This window comes from Petaurus breviceps, unplaced genomic scaffold (assembly GCF_028583685.1).
Source record: "Petaurus breviceps papuanus isolate PSGF00001 unplaced genomic scaffold, PetGlider_PUasm1.0 90686, whole genome shotgun sequence".
Classification (NCBI taxonomy): Eukaryota; Metazoa; Chordata; class Mammalia; order Diprotodontia; family Petauridae; genus Petaurus; species Petaurus breviceps.
The window spans coordinates 9712209-9732490 of NW_027187309.1; the positions used below are offsets into that span (position 1 = coordinate 9712209).

The 20282-nt window shown below is 35.7% G+C and overlaps 1 protein-coding gene across 3 annotated transcripts in view; it reads left to right on the top strand.

Annotated features, from left to right (window-relative positions):
- The window catches only part of MCPH1 (microcephalin 1), a 389489-nt gene that overhangs the window by 130482 nt on the left and 238725 nt on the right, over positions 1 to 20282 (top strand). For all 3 annotated transcript variants that reach the window (XM_069065409.1, XM_069065408.1, XM_069065410.1), the window contains one exon: positions 286 to 448. In XM_069065409.1, the coding sequence (XP_068921510.1) occupies positions 286 to 448 (163 nt within the window). The remainder of the gene's footprint in view (positions 1 to 285; positions 449 to 20282) is intronic.

Consider the following 20282-nt stretch of genomic DNA (forward strand, 5'->3'; position numbering starts at 1 on the left):
GTCCTGCCTTTGACAGACTCTATAAACCTGGAGGAACCATTTAACCTCTCAGTGCCCCAGGCAGTTCAAGCACACTTAATTTGTAGATTAAGCCCCAGTCTGCATTAGTAAAGGGAATTTTCCCATCCAAAGTTCTAAGTACCAATGAAATCAAAAGTCTGGTTCAAATTTTTTTTAATAGGATAATAAATTTAGCTTTATCTTTTTATTCTGGTTACTTGAGTGTATGTGCCTGGTGCAGGAGATATTTGATTTAAATTGTGTTTTTAATTTCCTGTTTGGCAGGAAACAGAATATCATCATGCAGGTGGTGGACAAATTGAAGGACTTTTCTTTTTCATGTGATGTATGTGAATCTACAACTCATGTAGTTACAGGGGAACCTCGTCGAACTCTGAATGTACTGTTGGGAATTGCCCGCGGCTGCTGGATTGTTTCTTATGAATGGGTGAGTAATGTATTGGCATTTGTTAATCTGTACATTTTAAAATGAGTAGTTTATATATCATTATTCCTTTGAACCACACTCCTGGTGGATTGTCATTTTTTTGGACAGTGTTCATCCCAAGAAGCTAAGAATGTGGTAAGAGTAGAGGTTAAGAATAGAGAAAGGAGGCAGATTACCTTTCATAATGATTGTTGCTTAACCAATAGCTAAAAGAAGGCTAGAACAGATTTAGAATGAGTGCTCTTACAATCAAATGATTGATCTTCCAGTGTTTGAATTAGAAATAATGTGACTTACATGGTCACCATCAACAAAACTGTTAGTGATCCTTTAAAAAGCAAAAATAATTCCATGATTGTATTTACAGATGGATTTGCTTAAGATGAAACATGTTCATTTAATTCTGATTGGATTTGTTTTATCATATACATAGCCATCTATACAGTTTATATTTTCCATCATTTCTATACATTCAATGTGTTTTTAATACATCATTATTTTCAATATTAATAAAATTTAACTTGCCTGCAATTCTTTCTAATTTTGTTTTGTATAAACTTTTAAAAATTTTCAACTTAGATTTCGCATTTATAAAGCCTTTCCTCTGGGGAATTAAAGACATTTTGCAAAAGTGAGTTATATTCATTCCAGCCTAAGTTAAATCAGTAGAATAATTCTCTGAAAACAAATTTCTGATATAGTTCTGAAAAATGCTAGGTGGAAACATTTTCTGTTGTCAAGGTTTAACTATTGACCCATGTATAGGCTTATTACTGTAGCAAGGATGTGATATCAGTAGTTGGGAGTAGAAAGCTAATAACTGTAGGAATTTAGCCCCTTTTTTAAATTTTAGAATATTAATTTTAGAATATCAGTTAAAATCCTGTATCGGTTATGTCCTTTTGAGAGAATTTCTCCAGCTCCAAGATTTTGTGAGTCTGTCTGTATAGAATTGTTTTAAATTAATTGTTTAAATTAATTAATTTATTTTAACTTTTTTTGTTGTTGTTCACTTGGATTAGTTGTGTCCAATTTCTTTGTGACCCTATGGACCAGCTGTCCATAGGGTTTTCTTGGCAAAGATACTGGAGTGTTCTTCTCCAGTGAATCCTTTTGTCAGACTTCAGAGGTTGTGACTTGCCCAGGGTTACAGAGTTAGAAAAGGTCTGAGGGTGGATTTGAACTCAGGCCTTCCTTTATTCCAGGCCCAGTGCTCTATCCACTGAGCTACTGCCTGCCTCATTGTAACTCTAGAATGTATTTATTGAAGTAACTACCTTGACTGGCATCTTTCAAGAATGAGAGGTTGTAGTTAACTGAATTTGTAGGTTATCAGGGATAACCATTATTACCTTAGGCAAGAAACATAAATCCATTAGACACAGATCCCCATAACTCAAATTTTATTTTGGGTGCCCATAGATGTGTTTGGTCTCTCAGTGTCATAGTCTTATAAAGTTAGCATGTTGTCAACTATCAGCCTTCCAAGAACAACAATCACAGTGTTGTCTGTGAAAGAAGGTTAATATAATAAAATGAGTCTTTGAAAAATACTTTTAAAACTATAAGGTGATATTATATACACACATATATTATATATATATAATATATGTATAATTATTACTACCATTATTTTTATTATTGGTTTTATATTTATGTTTCATGGGGTCCAGATAGAAATAGTCCTGAGGCAAGTCACTAACCTACTATTATTGTTGCATCTAATCCTTTTATTATATTATCCTTTTATTTTTAGTGTTCCATAAATTATTGCACAAGGAGATAAATTTTATTTTTACAATTGAATGGAAGTATTGGAATGCAGACTCCCCTTCTATAGATTCACTGAAAGTATCCTCAAGACAATAACTTCAATAGTAGTTAAGATGGTGGGGATAATAATTACTTCTTATTTTCACATTAAAAAAAAACAACAACTTTCTGCTTGGTCCCTGTTTTTAAGGATTTTATTTCTACATAGTTTGAGGATTATGAGTGTTCAGTATGGCAATATCTATGAAAAATGTTTTTCTTAAATATGTATGGATGATTATTGACTATAGTTTTATCTGTGATATTACTCTTGTTCCAGTAGAGTATTCTGGTTGAGTTCTCAAGGATATTTTAAAATTCATATTTTTAAATACAAGGATATATTGTCTACTAGTTTATGAAGAGGAGCTATAATTTATATAGCACTTGAAAATATGCGAAAACACTTTACATTTGTTATCTCATTTGATCCTTACAACAGTAGTGTGAAATAGCTGCTAGCTGTTATTATCCACATTTTGCAGATGAGGCTGAGAGAGTTTAAATGCATTGTCAGGGTTACATAGCTAGTGTCGAAGGCAGTCCGTCAGTAAGTATTTATTAAGCACCTACTATGTGTCAAGGAATATGTACTGGGAATACAAAGAGAGGCAAAAGACAGTCCCTGATCTCAAAGAGCTCTCATTTTTATAGGGGAGACAATATCCAAACAAATTATATACAGAGTAAGTTAGAGATAATCATCAGAGAGAAGGCAGCACCATTAAGAGAGATCAGGAAAGGGGCGGCCAGGTGGCTCAGCGAGTAAGAGCACCGGCCCCAGTGTCGGGATGACCTGGGGATCCAATCCGGGCTCAGACACTCAGCACCACACCCAGAAATAACTGGCCGTGTAACCTCGAGCAAGTTACTTAACCCTGATTGCTTTAAAAAAAAAAAAAAGATCCGGAAAGCCTCTTATCGAAACAGAGAGGATTTGAATTTGGATCTTCCTGATTTCAAGATCAGTGTTTCATCCACAACAGGACCTATAGGCCTAAAAAAATATAGAAAAATTAGCTTCTTTTAATAATATACTTTATTTATTTATTTAATAATATACTAAAAATTAGTATATTATTTTGGCTGCTTGTCCTTGTCTTTCTAGATGTTTGGTAGTTGCTGACGGGTTTTCAGCATACAGTATTCTGTTGCAATTTCTACAATTTCCTCGAAAACTCTTCCCTGACAAATAAGTCTGAGGTTCTTAAGAATGTGTTTTCTATCCTGTATCACTGTCATGAACCCCTCCATTTCTGTAAGCAAACCCACTGGATTTGGCCATTTACTGAAGAGTTTTTGTTGATAATTGGATAATTTTGTGTGGCATCATTGTTATTTTTTGTTCTCTCAAATTCAGATGATTCTAGAATGTCACCATCCTATAGGTTTTTGTGGTTAATATCTGCCAAATTAATAAACTGCTGTAGCACAGGCTAACCTTCGGTATCCTCACTGAAAGTATCTTTGGGGCCAGTAGCTAACAAGATGATGACAGTGAGACACACTTCATCCTCTTCCCATGTGGTTTTGATCTCTTCCGTTAGGTGTGTTTATTTGGAGAACTTTTTACTCCATACTATAAATTTGAAGTTTATGAATCCCATATGACACTATCTATTAAAAAGATTTTCCTTAAGTTTTTATAGGTTAGTGGGATTAGATGCAACAATTTTATCTGTGATAATGGCTCAATTTCAGCAAAGTTTATTGGCTGATTTTCAAAGATATTTTGATGTTTATATTTGTATATAAGAGATTTGTCATCTGTTTGTGAAAGATAGAAAACTTATTTCATGTGTCAGACTACACTTTGTTTTCCTTTATGATAACACTACTAAGCTGATGGTTAAGGGGAATATTACAGGTTTTTTTTTAAATATAAATTTTTTAAATCTAAATTACTAGATTTTAATCAAAGCATTTGATAACTTATCTGTATCATAGAAGTACTTAAGAAGATATGGAAGATAACCTTTATATTTTCCAGATCTATGTATCCAACCCTAGCCTTTCCCCTGAGCTATAGTCTCACATACCTAACAGCCTTTTGGACATTTAAAACTGAATTTCCTGTAAACATTTCAAATTCAACATGCTTAAAACTGAATTCATTCTCTTTCTTCCCAAACCCACCCCTAGTTTAAACTTCCCTAATAAGGAGTGTAGGGAGACACCATCTTACCATTAATTCAAGTTTACGATCTTTGTTTCATCCTTAACTCCTTATTTCTTCTCACCCCATATTTCTAATCAGTTGCCAAATCTTGTTTTCTCTACCTCCACAACATCTCTCCAGTATGTCCCCTTCTTTCTACTCAAACTGCCATCTCCATAGCTCATGCTCATGTCACCTCTTGCCTGACCTATTACAGTAGTCTTCCAAGTGGTCTCTTGGCTTTAAGTCTCTACTACTACAATCCATCCTCCTCATAATTACCGATATGATTTTCCTAAAGTAGAGTGCTGACCATGTTCCTCTTCCTCCTTCCTCCAATGACTTCCTGTTACTTCTAGAATCAAATATAAACTCCTCTGTTGAGCATTTAAAACTCTCACAACCTTGTTTCTACCTACCTCTCTAGCCTTCTTACATATTATTCCCTTCTGATATCATTAAGGGAATTGGAAATTATCTATGCTTTGCAAATAGCCCCAATCTGTACCTATCGTATTCCTTCAGAGGCAGTTGATTACACAGTGAATAGAGGGCTGAGCCTGGAGTCTAGATAACCTAAGTTCAAATCCAGCCTCTGAAGCTTAATTATGTGACCTTTGGTCAGTTATTTAACCTCTATTGCCTTAGTTTCCTCAACTGTAAAATGGAGAGGATAATAATAGCATCTACCTTGCAGGGTTGTTGTGAGGATCAAATGAGATAATATTTATAAGCAAGGATTTAACACAGTTCCTGGCCCAGAGGAGGTGCTATATAAATAATGCTTGTTCCCCTTCCTCTCCATGCACTCTGTAGTCCAATTGGTCTACATGCTGTTCATCAAACGTCCCTCTTTTGTACTGACTTTTTCCCATGCCTGAAATGTTCTCCTTCCTCACTTCTAACTCTTAGATTCCCTGGTTTCCTTTAAAATACAGCTCAAATCTCACCTGTTATAGCCTGACCTGCCTAGCTTTCATTGCTTTCTCCTCTGACACTACCTTCCATCTGCTTTGTATGTATCATGTATGGATGAATTATGTGTAACATAACTACCCTGGTGCCTACTTCCTGAATATCAGGCACATTACATTTCATTTCTTTTTCTCAGTTCTCCCTTACCCCTAAGGTGTTTGGGGAGGTAGGGGTAGAAAGGCTTCAACTTCCAACTTACCATTTTTCCTCAGGTGTAGGGCTTGGTCCCCTGGACCTCAGTTCCATTTAACCACTAAGATTAAGATTAGCTTTTGTATATGAATATTTATTTCAAAAGGTATAACAAATATACAGACATCTTTTTTAACACATAGGTCTTAATCCATCCTGCATCTCCTATACTACCTTACCTCAGCCTCAGAGAGGGGAAGGAGATTAGGTTCCTTACTTAGCTCAGTTCCTTTGGAGCACTATTCCACTTCTAAATCTAAAACTCCCCATGCGCTTGAGTCCTGGGTACTCAGGCTTTTCAGGGCTGCCGTGCTGGGCTGGCTGCAACATCCTGCCTAGAATTCTTACTCCAAGGTCATAGTGGCTTAAACTCTTGGGTCCTGTGGGGACTGCCTTCAGCACTTGAAACTGAGAAAGACAAACAACAGATGACAGAAACAGAAACCCTAGGCTGAGGGAAATCTTATAGTCACAGGACAAAAGAGAGATCAGGGGAAAGGAAGTCTTTCCCTCTCATGGGTTCGTTTAATGATGTCCTCATTGTCAGTGAACTATAGTCTTCATCTACTTGAATCGTTAGGAAAGTGCCACAACCATTCCAGCCTGGCAGATTCTAAAGACACGGCCTGTTCTGGCCCTGCAGCTAGTCAAAGGGAAGTTCCCTCTACACGGATGGTGAGAAGATGGGAGGGGAACCCTTTCCAGGAGCAGTGTGCTTCCACATTAGGAGATCTGGACATATATAAAGCAAGCTGAATTACATGTGTAGGCATTGTGTGCTTCATCGGGATGTGAGCTCCTTGAGGATAGGATCTTTTTTTTTCTTTGTATTTTCAGCACTTACTACAGTGTCTGGTTTGTAGCTAACAAATATTAGTTATTTAGTGACCGATTGATAAGAATACAATTATATAGATGCGGAACTGGTTGGATAGCCAAACTCAAAATGTAGTTAATGTTTCAATGTCAACATTAAGGGAAATCTTCAGTGTAGCACCCTAGGGATCTTGTGCCATTTAATATTGTCATTGGTCTGAATGTAGAGAGAGATTGAATGCTCATCAGATCTGCAGATCACACAAAATTGGAAGGAACAACTAACTCTGGATGACAGTCAGGATCCAAAAAAGTGTCGACAGGCTACAGATTGGACCAAATTTAATAAAATAAATTCAGTAGGGATAAGTATAAAATCTTATGCTTATTATTAGTTCAAAAAATTAACTTCAGAAGTACAAAGTAGAGGAGACATGGTTTAGAGAGCAGTTCTAAAAAACATTTGGAGATTTAAGCAAGAGTATGCATCATGTAGATCTTTCATTCGGAATTCATTACATTCATCATTTCTTATAGCACAATAATATTTCAAAGTTTTTTTTATCATGACTTTCTCATCAAATATATGATTTTTCTCTTCCAGGTTTCTGTCATTTGCATATTTAATATTTCTTCATTTAGGTCATTGATAAAAATGCAGAAGAGTACAGGGTTACAGAGAGATTCCTAGGCCATTCCATTAGAGATTTCATTTTGAGCCTAATCATTCCAACTAATTCTGTATCTACGTAATAGTGCTTTCAACTTTTTAACAAACATGTACACATCATCTCCACGAGGACAGACATGACAAATTTTGTCAAATGCTTTGTTCAAACCCAAGTACACTGTGTGTATTGTATTCCCCTAATCTCCAACTCTGATAATCCTTTTGAAAATGAAAATGAGATTAATTTGTTTTTGTTATTGTTAGTTATTCTTGATGAAGCCATAGTGGCATTCAGTGTTCACTGTTTCTTTGCTAACTGCTCAGAAAATGCCCGTTGAGTAATATGTTCTGGAATCAATTTCAAGCATTTAAAGATTTCATTAGTCATTTGAAGAGTACTAGTGTTTTTATCATTTGGCTTGAAAACTTGTTAAAGCCACCTAAGTGCTCTTTTAATATCTACTTAATTTTCCTTTTTTTGAAAACTGAAACATTTTCCCATTGACAACCCTGTTACATCTCTTCTATCTGACACAAATGTTCAAACTTAGTGGACCTTAGACCAACAATCACATTTTCCAGTTTTTTTTGTACCCTTTTTTTATATACCTTTTTTTTTTATACCCTTGGGAAGCGCAGGGAGGGCACCTAGGTGATCTTTATTTCCTTATTTATCTTGGGTTTCAGCTGCCTGATATTCATTCATTTTTTGACCTATCTTTTGTCAACCTCTCACAGAGTTTGTTCTAAGAAAAACAAACAAAATTAGGCTGTGTTTTTCTGTCCATGTTTTTCTCTTAAGCTGACTTGACATGCATTGCATGGGAGTTACAGTCCAGAACTGGCTTAGTATGGGGGTTGGGGGTACAGCGTTGTGTGCCTTTTTCTGAAGAGTAGGTGTTCCCAAGGGGTGCCAATCCACTCTGATTGGTCAGCACACTGAGAGGTGGGCTATATTGAAATGAGAGTTTTGAGTACTGACTTAGGTCACTTAATCCTGGTCAAAGAGACATCATTTTCCATATCATCTGTTTTGACCATAGGAAGGAATTAACATTTTCCCAGACCTGTCTGGGCAATACGGTGAGCAGGAATAGAGCCATTTAGATTAGATCTTAATGTCCTTCTGAAGAACTGAATTTTGAAAGAAAGGGGATGGGGAAGCTCTGATTCTCCAAGATACTGATCACTAAAGAAAATCATTTTTCACACTTTCCCAGTTCAGGTTCATCTTCATTGGCATAGAAAATTAAGCAACACAAGCATTGGATAGATCTGCTTTTTTTGAAATACTTCTAATACTTTTCTAAAATTTATGAAATATATTTTTTCTAAAATAGTAGGTATTTGTAGGACTTTCTTTGGTCTCTTTTTCCTTCACTTTCATGAATTCTGAGATGCAATTGTAATTTCTGCCCAAGGCTTTTGTCATTTCTTCTTCAACAAGTACCTCTTTCTCTTTTGTCAGGATCAGATTAAGAACAATTTCCCTCCTTGCTTCAATCACCTTTCAAAGAAGGAAATTATCAGAAAGGCAGCGAGGGATCTATCATTGTTCTGCATTTGGCAAAAATAGAGGTCCTACAGATGTCCAAATATTTAAAGTCCCCTATCACTGCCTTAATATCATATATAATGATGTTCCCTGAATTCTTTCTTAAAAATTATTTTTGTTTCTGCTTTTGTCACATTGCATCAGTTCGAGGTCTTCCAACGTTTTTCTGTATTGTTTCTTAGTGCATAGTAATAATTCTTCTACCTTGTTTTCTCTAAATCTATATTATATACCCATGACAATAGCACCTGTTTCTTTTTCCCATTAATCTCTGCAAATACTTTCTATTATATTTCTCCTTTCAGTTTATATATTTTTCCTCCATGAGTATATCTTTCTAATACAAAATGTTCATCTGTTATCTCTCTTTTCTGGTCCTTTTGAGTGGTTTATCTTTCCATTTAGATATATATTCCTTTTCTGAAGATCATCCTATTAAGTCTCAATATCTTTAATGTAGAATGTACCCACTTACAGGCTAGGAACTCTAGTTCGTCTTGTTTAATATCCATATTTTGTACATAAAGACCCCTGAGGTCATTAGTCTGATTGCTCACTATTTTTTAAAGTATCATTTTCTGTCAGTTATTTGTATTTTCCACTACTATTTGTCTTCTTATGACATACCTGCTACTCACTGTGGTTAGGCAGATATGGATGGATAGTTTTTCATAATTAGTTACTACATTGATCAGATTCATAAAACTTTAGCAGCTGTATTTTTAGTGGGCCTATTAAGAGTATTCAGTTCCTAGTCTGAAGCCCAGGTGTAGGATATGTTCAGGGAAGACTAGTACCTCTGGTGTGATGTCAGGGTTGCTTTCCACCTTCGGTGTTCACCTGTTCCACCCAACGCTCACCTGTGGCTGCAATAAGCTGTAGCATGCCCAGTGGCCACATTCCGGTTTTAGCGGCCAGGCTAAACCACATTGAGGGTAACCAGGGGGTCTCAAACCCGTTGTTGAGTTAGAGGCATGTCTACCCCAAGCATGTGAAGACTTTCTGCAGAAAGTCTTAACTTAAGAGTTAAGTGCTGGAGATCAGTGTATCAGTTGAGTTACATTTATTCTAATGACTGCCACCAAAGAAATTCTCTAGAACCCTAGTAGAAGACAAAGTGAGAACATTAGGGATATGTATAAGCTGTTCTTTTTTTCCTTTCCTTTCTTTAACTTTTTCCTTGTTTTTTCTTCTCTTCTTTTTTCTTTTTCTTTTTTTTAATTTCCAAAGTATAAGAATGACCTAAGTAAATGGGCAAGATGAGAACAATTGGTTCCAGTGGCCACGAAGGCCATTGAAGAAGGTGCTGTGGAGTGGTTTGAGCTTGGTTAGACATTGAAGACACCAAAGTCAGCCACTGCATCTTGAACCATCACCAGCTGTCTTGAATCTGTCCTGCCACTGGACTGTGATGACTGGAGAAGAGAGTAAGGCTGACAACTTTGTGCAACTCTACCTCACTTAAATCCAATTTATACACAAATCAAAAGACATAACCCATACCATTTTACCATTATATATTTTAAGTCATGATCTACAAATCCTTATCCAATTTTAAGATAACATACTTACAAGTTATTAAACTTCTAAATTTCCTTTTATCTTTTAAAACCCTTTCCTCTTTCTAAGAGTCAGTTTCTTCATATTAAAAATAACAGGCTCAGACTAGATGATCTTCTAGTTCTGGCATTTGATGCTTCCCTGATTTTAATTCATTGAAGTGGTAGGTTCACTTTCCCATTGTCTCTCTGATGCTTTTAGAGTTCCTGCTGAGTCTTGCTTCCTCCAGTGACCAACCACAAGTTTTCAACAGTGGTATCAGTTATGGCATTTGAGGGTTGGGAGACCTCTTTGGATTCATTTCCCTTCAAGCCCTCATTGAATGCAGAGTGGTTAGGACAATGTTTATATTTAAAGAGGGAATGTAAAGATGAGGCAAATTCTTTTGACATATTACATATTGCAAACAATAGAATTCAAGTCTAGGAATGTATGAAACACAGCTGCAGAAACAGGAAGTCTTAACTTAAGAGTTAAGTGCCTGAGATCTGTGTAACAGTTGGGTTACATTTGTTGGTCACATCTGCTGCCACCAAAGAACCCTAGCAGAAGACAAAGTGAGAACATTAGGGATATGTATAAGCTGTTCTTGTTTTTTCTTCTTTCTTTTTCCTTTCCTTTCCTTACCCTTTTCCCTTTCTTTTCTTCTCTTTTTTCTTTCTTTTTTTAAATTTTCAAAATGTAAGAATGACCTAAGTAAATCTCAGTTTCCTGCTTTGTAAAAACACATCTTTTAAATATGGACATAGATATTTATGAGTTTAAGATTTGGGATTTTGAGCATTTGCTGCCAAATCATCATGGAGTTTGAACACCTCTACCTTCCCCAATTTCCACTCAGGCCATTTTTCCTTTTCTTGTTGGCTGTTTCTTCTGCCTTTGAGCCTTGAACTATTCAATTCAATACATTTATTTAGTACCTGCTATATTCAAGACATATCAACTCTGGTAGATTTGCCCAAATCTCAGAGTCAGGAGAGCTATCTTGAAGTATGTAGCTTATATAGCTTACCACCAAAATTTCCCAAAGAAAAATTAGCACCTAATTTGTGGTTTTTCACTGACCTAATCCAGAGTTTAAAAGGACATTGAGCTTTATTAAAAAGTGACTTTGGAAGGAACTTGTTAGCTAGTTATCTAAAACAATGCTCAAAATTTCTGATTTTGTGAGGCTATTTAGAACCTCCCCTTCACCCATTGAAACTATGGCTTAATAATAATTATAGCTAACACTTACATAGTTCTATGACCCTGAGCAAGTGACTTAACCTTTCCTTAAAAACAGACTGGATATAGGGGAATAATTATAACACTTCACAGGGTTCTTGCAAAGACCAGATAAAAAACATTTGTAAAATGCTTTGCAAACATTAAGGTGCAATGTAAATACTAGCTATTTTATCTTTTTAAAATTATTTATTTTAATATGCATTAAATTTTTTTGAGTTCCAATTTCTATTCTTCCCTCCTGCCCTTCTCCTACTCATTAAGAAGGCAACCAAAATGATATCAATTATATATGTGAAGTTATATAAGCCATATTGAAACATAAAATTAAAAAGTGAGAAACATAAAGAAACTTTTTTTTAAAAGTTTGCTTCATTTTGCATTGGAAGTTCATCAGATCTCTTTCTGGAAGTGGATAATGTTTTTCATCATGGGTCCTTTGGAATTGTTCTGGATAATTGTATTAATCAGAATAGCTTAAGTTTTTCATATTTGATCATCCTGACAGTATTGCTTTTACTGTGTAAAATGCTCAGGTTCTGCTCATTTTACTTTGCTTCAACTCATATAAGTCTTCTCAGATTTTTTTGAAACCATCCTGCTCATCATTTCTCATAACCTGATATTCCATCACAGTCATATACCACAACTTGTTCACCCATCCCCAGTTGATGGAATTTCCCTCAATTTCCAATTCTTTGCACAACAAAAAGAGCTGCTATAATATTTTTGTGCAGATAGGTCCTTTTCCCCTTTCTTTACAGATCTAGTAGTGACATTGGTGGGTCAAAGGGTGTGTAGAACTTTATATAGCCCTTTGGACATGATTTTTTCTGGAAGCTGCCTCTTCATATCAATTTGACCATTAATCAATTTGACCATTTATCAGTGGTTCTTTTTTACATAAATATGGATCAATTCTCCACATATTTAAGAGATGAGGCCTTTATTAGAGAAACCTGCTGTAAAAAATATTTTCCCCAGTTTTCATCTTTCCTTCTAATTTTTTGTCTGTATTGATTTTGCTTGTGCAAAAACTTGAATTTTTTTTTACTTCTTTAGATTTTTTTAAACATTTTTATTTTGTTAAATATTTCCTAATTACATATAAAAATTTTAACATTCATTTTTAAAATTTTGAGTTCTAGGTTCTCTCCCTTCCTACCTTACCCTTCCTTGAGTAGACAAGCAATTTGATATCAGTTATTCATATGAAGTTGTGCAAAACATTTCCATCTTAGCCATGTGTCAAAAGTAAATCACAGGCAAAAAAAACCCCAAAAGAAACAAAGAAAGTTTTTTTAAGTATGTTATAATCTGCATTCATTCATTCATTCTTTTTCTAGAGATGGATAGCATTTTTCATTATGGATCCTTTGGAATTGTCTTGTATCATTGTCTTGATCAGACACTTGTACAATGTTCACCTAGTGAACTTTACTTCACTTTGCACAAGTTCATATAAGTCTTCCCAGTTTTCTCTGAAACAATCCTTCTCATTATTTCTTATAACACAGTAGTATTCCATCACAATCATCTGCCACAACTTATTCAGCCATTCCCTAATTGATGGGCGTCCCCTGATTTTCAGTTCTTTGCTACAAACAGTTCCTTTTTCCTTTACTTTGATCCCTTTGGCATGTTGACCTAGTGTAGTATTGCTGGGTCAAAGGGTATCAGTTTTAAAGCCTTTTAGGCATAGTTTCAAATTGTTCTCCAGAATATTTGGACTTGTTTACAACTCCACCAACAATGCATTAGTGTCTCAATTTTTCTACATACCCTTCAGCATTTGCTATTTTCCTTTTCTTTCATTTTAGCCAATGTTATAAGTGTGAGATGCTACTTAGAGTTTTGGGGTTTTTTGTTTGTTTTTTGCTTTTTGGAGGGGGGAGGGCAGGGCAATTAGGGTTAAGTGACTTGTCCAAGATCACACAGCTAGTAAGTGTTAAATGTCTGAGGCCGGATTTAAACTCAGGTCGTCCTGACTCCAGGGTAGGTGCTCTACTCACTGTGCCACCTAGCCACCCCCTAGAGTTTTTTTTTTTAATTTTAATTTCTTCATTTAGCAATGATTTAGAACATTTTTTGATGTGAGCATTTTTCATTGATAGCTTTGATTTCTTCTTCTGAAAATTGCTTGTTCATATTCTTTGACCATTATCAATGAGGTAATTACTCTTGTTTTTATAAATTTGACTCAGTTCCCTATATATTTGAGAAATGAGGCCTATATCAGAGAAATGTTTTCCCCGGGTTCCTGTTTACCTTCTAATTTTGGCTGCATTTGTTTTGTTTGTGTAAAAGCTTTTAAATGGCATGTAATCAAAATTATGGATAGCTAGATGGTTCAGTAGGTACAGCACTGGGCCTGGAATCAGGGAAACTCATTTCCCCAAGTTCAAATCTGGCCTAAGACGTTTACTGGTGTGTGACCCTGGGCAAGTCACTTAACGCAGTTTATCTTAGTTCCTTATCTGTAAAGTGACCTAGAGAAGGAAATGGCAAACCATTCCAGTATTTTTACCAAGAAAACCCCAAATGGGGTCACAAAGAGTCAAACTAACTAAAACAACTCAACAACAACAATAAACAAACTTATCTCTTTTACTTCCTCTCTATATCTTGTCTGGTCATAAGCTCTTCTCTTATCCATAGATCCGACAGAGACATTTTTCATGCTTCCCTAATTTACTTGTGATATTACTTTTATGTCCAAATCGTTTATCTATTTTGACCTTATCTTCATATATAGTGTGACATATTGGTCTATGCATAGTTTCTTCCAGACTGCTTTCTAGTTTTCCTTGCAGCTTTTGTCATATAGTGAGTTCTTACCCCAAAAGCTTGGATATTTGAGTTTATTAAACACTAGGTTACTGTTATCATTTACTTCTCTGTATTATATGCCTAATATATTCCACTTGATCCACTGCTTTCCTTCTTAGTCAGTGCCAGATTGTTTTGATAATTGCCACTTTGTAATATAGATTGAAATCTGGTATTGTTAGGCCACCTTCTTTCACATTTTAAAAATTTATTCCCTTGATATTCTTGACCTTTTGTTCTTTCAAATAAATTCTGTTATTTTTTTCTAGCTTTATAAAATAATTATTTGGTAATTCATTTGGTATGGCATAAGTAAACTAGTTTAGGTAGAATTGTCATTTTTATTGCATTGGCTTATCTTACTTATGAGCAATGAGTATTTCTCCAGTCATTCATATCTGAATTTGTTTGAAAAGTACTTCATATTTTGTTCACATAGTCCTTGAGTTTTCTTGGCAAGTAGACTTCCCAAGTATTTTATGTCTTCAGTTATTTTAAAAGGAATTTCTCTTTGTAGTTCTTGTTGCTAGGCTTTATTGGTAATATTTAACATGATGATTTATGTGAGTTTAATTTATATCATATAACTTTTCTGAAGTTGCTAATTGTTTCAACTACTATTTTTAGTTGATTCTGTAGGGTTTTCTAAGTGTACCATGGTGTCATCTGCAAAAAGTGATAATTTTGTTTCCTCGTTACCTATTTTTATTCCTTCAAATTTTTTTCCTTCTTGTATTACTATAGTATAATGCCAATGCAATATTCACAGTGCCCACGGTGGCTATTAATATTCTGGTGTAGTTCTGAATCACAAAATGTAACAGACTCTCCACAAAATGTAACAGGAAGACAGCCACAAAACATTTATTCAAACACCAGAAAGCCAAATCCTAACACCAGAAAGCCAAATCCATCATAGCAACCAAGAAGTTGGTACATATAATCAATGCAGCAGCACTGACATCCCCAAGCCTTTTCTCTATCAGCCCTTCAAAACAAAACAGGCTCCCTTAAGCAAAAATGATGCTCTCTCACTCATGCTAGCTGCTCTACCTCTGCTGTGGCTACTCCCAGCTCTGCATGTGCTCTCCTCTGCTTCTTCCTGCTCATACCCTTCCTTTTCCACCCTTTCAGCAAGCTCCTCCCACTGTGGGCTCCATGTGATTATATTTGGCCTATTAAGGGCAGAAAAGGTCTTCAAATTCTCTTAGACTTATTAAGGGGCAGGGAAGATCTTCAAATTACCATTATCATTACATATAGCTAACATTTCTAATACAATATTGAGTAACAGTGGTGAGAATGGTCATCTTAACTTCACTCCTGACCTTATAGGGAAGGCTTCTAGCTTATCTTCATTATCGATAATACTGGATCTTGATTTTAGATAGCTACTACTTATTTTTTTAAAAAGGCTTAATTTATTCCTATGCTTTCTAGTGTTTTATTTTTTGTTTTGTTTTGGGTTTTTTTGCTTTTTTGAAGGGGGGGAAGGTAGGGCAATTGGGGTTAAGTGACTTGCCCAAGGTCATATGGCTAGTTTTTGTGATAACTGTCTGAGGTTGAATTTGAACTCAGGTCCTCCTGACTCCAGGGCCAGTGCTCTATTCACTGCACCACCTAGCTACCCCATGGTTTTTTTTTTTAATAGGAATGGATATTGTATTTTGTGAAAAGATTTTTTCTGTATCTTGATATAATCATATGATTTTTGTTGTTTCTTATTATTGAGATAGTAATTTATGTTTAGTTTTCCTAATATTTAACCAGCCCTATATTCCTGTTATGAAACCTATCTGGTCATATTGTATCATATTTGTGATATATTGTTGTAATCTCCAATTCCCAGTCCCTGTCAAAAGAAAGGTGAGGGAGTGAAGGTGAGTACTGAGGCTAGACCCAGTTGAATTCCATTTCCTTTTCCTTCAGGTTCAGGACAACCCTACAAGATAACCTTATGCTCCAGTTCCCTTTGTTATTTACTTATCTGTCTGATCTGAATATGTGCTTAAATTTTTTTGCAGACTTAGGGATGAAAGAGTGATTATTCTGTACAGAGTTTCTGCCAACATGGGGTTCCTTGACCTAAGGATCACCATGGTCTCCCCTTCCTCCTGTATCCTCATCTCCTTGAAACATGGTTAGGTAGAGTTGAGGTCCATTGCTTGTTGCAAGAGGATATAGGGAGAAGGACAGGAGTGAGGATTAGCTGGAAAGAATGCATGCCACAAAAGGTAGATCTCTTTTTTTTTTCCAATTTATTTATTTATTATTAGTTTTCAACATTCATTTCCACAAGATTTTGAGTTACATATTTTTCTCCCTGTCTTTCCTCTCCCCCAACCCCAAAATACCAAGCCTGCTTAATACCCCTTCCCCTAATCTGGTCTCTCTTATATCCTCCCCCATTTCCCCCTAACTTTCTAGTAGGGCAAGATAGATTTCTATACCCCAGTGCCTGTACATGTTATTTCCCTGTATGTGAAAAAAAAATTATTTTCAAACATTTCTTTTTAAAACTTTCAGTTCCAGATTTTTTACCCTTCTTTCTTCCTCACCCACTCCCGCTAGGAAGATAAGCAATTCAATATAGGTTGTACATGTATAGATACAGAAAATATTTCCATAGTAGTTAAATCGTGAAAGACTAACTATAATTCCCTCCATCCCATCTCACCCCCCACTTATTCTATTTTCTCCTTTGACCTTGTCCCTTTTTAAAAGTGTTTGCTTCTAATTACACTGTCCCCTAATTTGTCCTTCCTTTCATCATCCCCCATTTTATCCCCTCCCCCCTATTTTCCTGGAGGGTAGAATACCCAATTGAATGTGTATGTTATTCTCTCCTTAAGCCAAATTCCACTGGAGTAAGGTTGACCCCTTCCCTTTCACCTTCCTGCTCTTCTGCTCCATTGTATTAATTTCCCTTTTGCCTCTTTTATATGAGATAATTTACCCTAATCTATCTCTCCCTTTCTCCTTCTCCCAATATATTCCTCTTACATCTTAATTTTATTTTTTAGATATCATCCCTTCATATTCAACTTGTCCTGTGCCCTCTATCTGTGTATACATGTACATACATATGCACACACACACGTATATTTATATACACATAACACCCTCTTATACATACATACACATATATATATACACATATATGCCCTTCAACTATCTTCATACTGAGAAAAGTCTTATGAGTTACAATTACCATTTTTCCATGTAGATTGAATGCAAATGCTTCAGCTTTAATAAATTCCTTATAATTTCTTTTTCCTGTTTACCTTCTCATGCTTCTCTTGCTTCTTGTATTTGAAAGTCAGACTTTCTGTTCAGCTCTGGTTTTTTCATCAAGAATGCATGAAAATCCTTTGTTTCATTGAATGACGATATTTCTCCCTGAAGCATTATACTCAGTTTTGCTGGGTAGGTGATTCTTGGTTTAAGTCCTATCTCCTTTGACCTCTGAAATATCACATTCCAAGCCCTTCAGTCCCTTAATATAGAAGCTGCTAGGTCTTGTGTTATCCTGATTGTGCTTTACTCAAATTATTTCTTCCTGACTGCTTGCACTATTTTCTCCTTGACCTGGGAACTCTGAAATTTGGCTATTATATTCCTAGGAGTTTTCTTTTTGGGATCTTTTTCAAGAGGTGATTGGTGAATTCTTTCAATTTCTATTTTGCCTTCTGGTTCTAGAATATCAGGGCAATTTTCCTTGATAATTTCTTGAAAGATAGTGGCTAGGCTCTTTTTTTGATCATGGCTTTCAGGTAGTCCAATAATTTTTAAGTTACCTCTACTGGATTTATTTTCCAGGTCAGTAGTTTTTCCAATAAGATATTTCACATTTGCATTCTATTTTTTAATTTGTTTGGACCTGGTTTATAGTATTTTGATTTCTCATAAAGTCATTAGCTTCCATTTGATCAAATCTAATTTTGAAAGAGTTATTCTCTTCAGTGAGTTTTTGAAATTCCTTTTCCATCTGGCGAATTCGGCTTTTTAAGGCATTCTTATCCTCATTGGCTTTTTGAACTTCTTTTGCCACTTGAGTTAGTCTGTTTTTTAAGGTGTTATTTTTTTCAGTCAGGCTGTTGACTCACTTTTCTTGATTTTCTTGCATCATTCTCATTTCTCTTCCCAATTTTTCCTCTACTTCTCTTACTTGATTTTCAAAATTTTCTTGAGCTCCTCCATGGCCTGCAACCAGTTCATGTTTTTTTTTTCTTCATTAATTTGTTTGTTTACTTTAAGTTTACAAGATTCAGTTTCACAATCCCTTGAGTTTCAAATTTTCTCCCCCGCCTCACATGGCGGCATGCAATCAAGTACAGGATCTGCAAATACTTTCACATTAGACATTACTGAGGTTGTAAAGAAGGATTGTAATCAATGGAATGAACAGTGGGAAAGAGGAAACAAAGCCAAACAAGAAAATGAAAGAGAGCAGGTAATTTGCTTCAGTCTGCATTCAAACTCTGTTCTTTCCACTTCCTTCTTGTTCTTTCTCTGAATGTAGACATCTCCTTCCTTTATGAGTCTTTTGGAGCTGCCTTGTAACCTTGCTTTGCTGAAAAGAGTCCAGTCTATAAAACTATAAAACATACGTTGTGTCTGTAATTGTGTACAAATTTCTCTTGGTTATGCTCTTCTTACTCAGCATCTGCTTGTATAAGCCTCTCCAGGTAAATATGAAGTCCATCTGCTCCTCATTTCTTATAGCACAATAGTATTCCATTACATTCATATACCACAACTTGTTTAGCCATTCCCCAATTGATGGACATCCCCTTAATTTCCAGTTCTTTGCCACCACAAAAAGAACTGCAATAAATATTTTTTTGTATATGGGTCTTCCTCCCACTTCTATGATCTCTTTGGGACACAACCTTAGAAGTGGTATTACTGGGTCAAAGGGTATGCAATTATTTGTAGCCCTTTTGGCATAGTTCCAGATTGCTCTCCAGAATGGTTGGATCAGTTCACAAATCCACCAACAATGCATTAGTGTTCCAATTTTTCCACATCCTCTCCAGCATTTGTCATTTTCCTGTTTTGTCATGTTAGGCAATCTGGCCAGTGAGATGTGGTACATCAGAGTTGTTTTCATTTGCATTTCTCTAATCAATAGTGATTTAGAGCATTTTTTCATATGCTTATAGATATCTTTAATTTCTTCCTCTAAAAACTGCCTGTTCATATCCTTTGACCATTTATCCATTGGAGAATGACATATATATTTGACTCAATTCTCTGTATATTTTAGAAATGAGGTCTTCAACAAAGACACTGGTTGTAAAAATTCTTTCCCAATTTCCCACTTCCCTCTTAATCTTGGTTACATTGGCTTTGTTTGTATGGAAACTTTTCAATTTAATGTGATCAAAATTATCCATTTTGCATTTTATAATAAACCAGATTCAAGCAGGTGAAAGCAAGAGCCTTTTCCCTCTGAATGGTTGCTTTGTCCCCCTACAATCTGCAGGCCAGGGTCTCTGGAAGCAGCCAGGCGGCAGCAGTTGAAAAGTGAAAGGGAATGGAACAAACTCATTCTCATTCAGTTTGGCTTAAGGAGGGTATAACATACACACTCAGTTGGGTATCTTACCCTAAAGGAAAATAGGGGTGTAAGGGATAGGAGGGAGGAATACAGAAGGGAGGGCAGATTGGGGGAGAGGATAGTTAGAAGCAAACATTTTTGAAAAGGATAGGGTCAAAGGAGAAAATGGAATAAGTGGGGGGCAGGATAGAATGGAGTAAAATACAGTTGGTCTTTCACAATATGACAACTATGAAAATGATTTGGGGAACTGCACATCTACAACCTATATCGAATTGCTTGTCTTCCCAGTGGGGGTGGGTGAGGAGGGAGGAAGAAAAAAATCAGGTACTCAAAGTTTTAAACTTCAAAGTTTTAAAAACAAATGTTTTTTTTAAAAATGTGACTTTTTGCATGCAACTGGGAAATAAGATGTACAGGCACTGGGGTATAGAGGTCTGTTTTACCCTGCTAAAAAGTTAGGGAGTTATGGGGGAG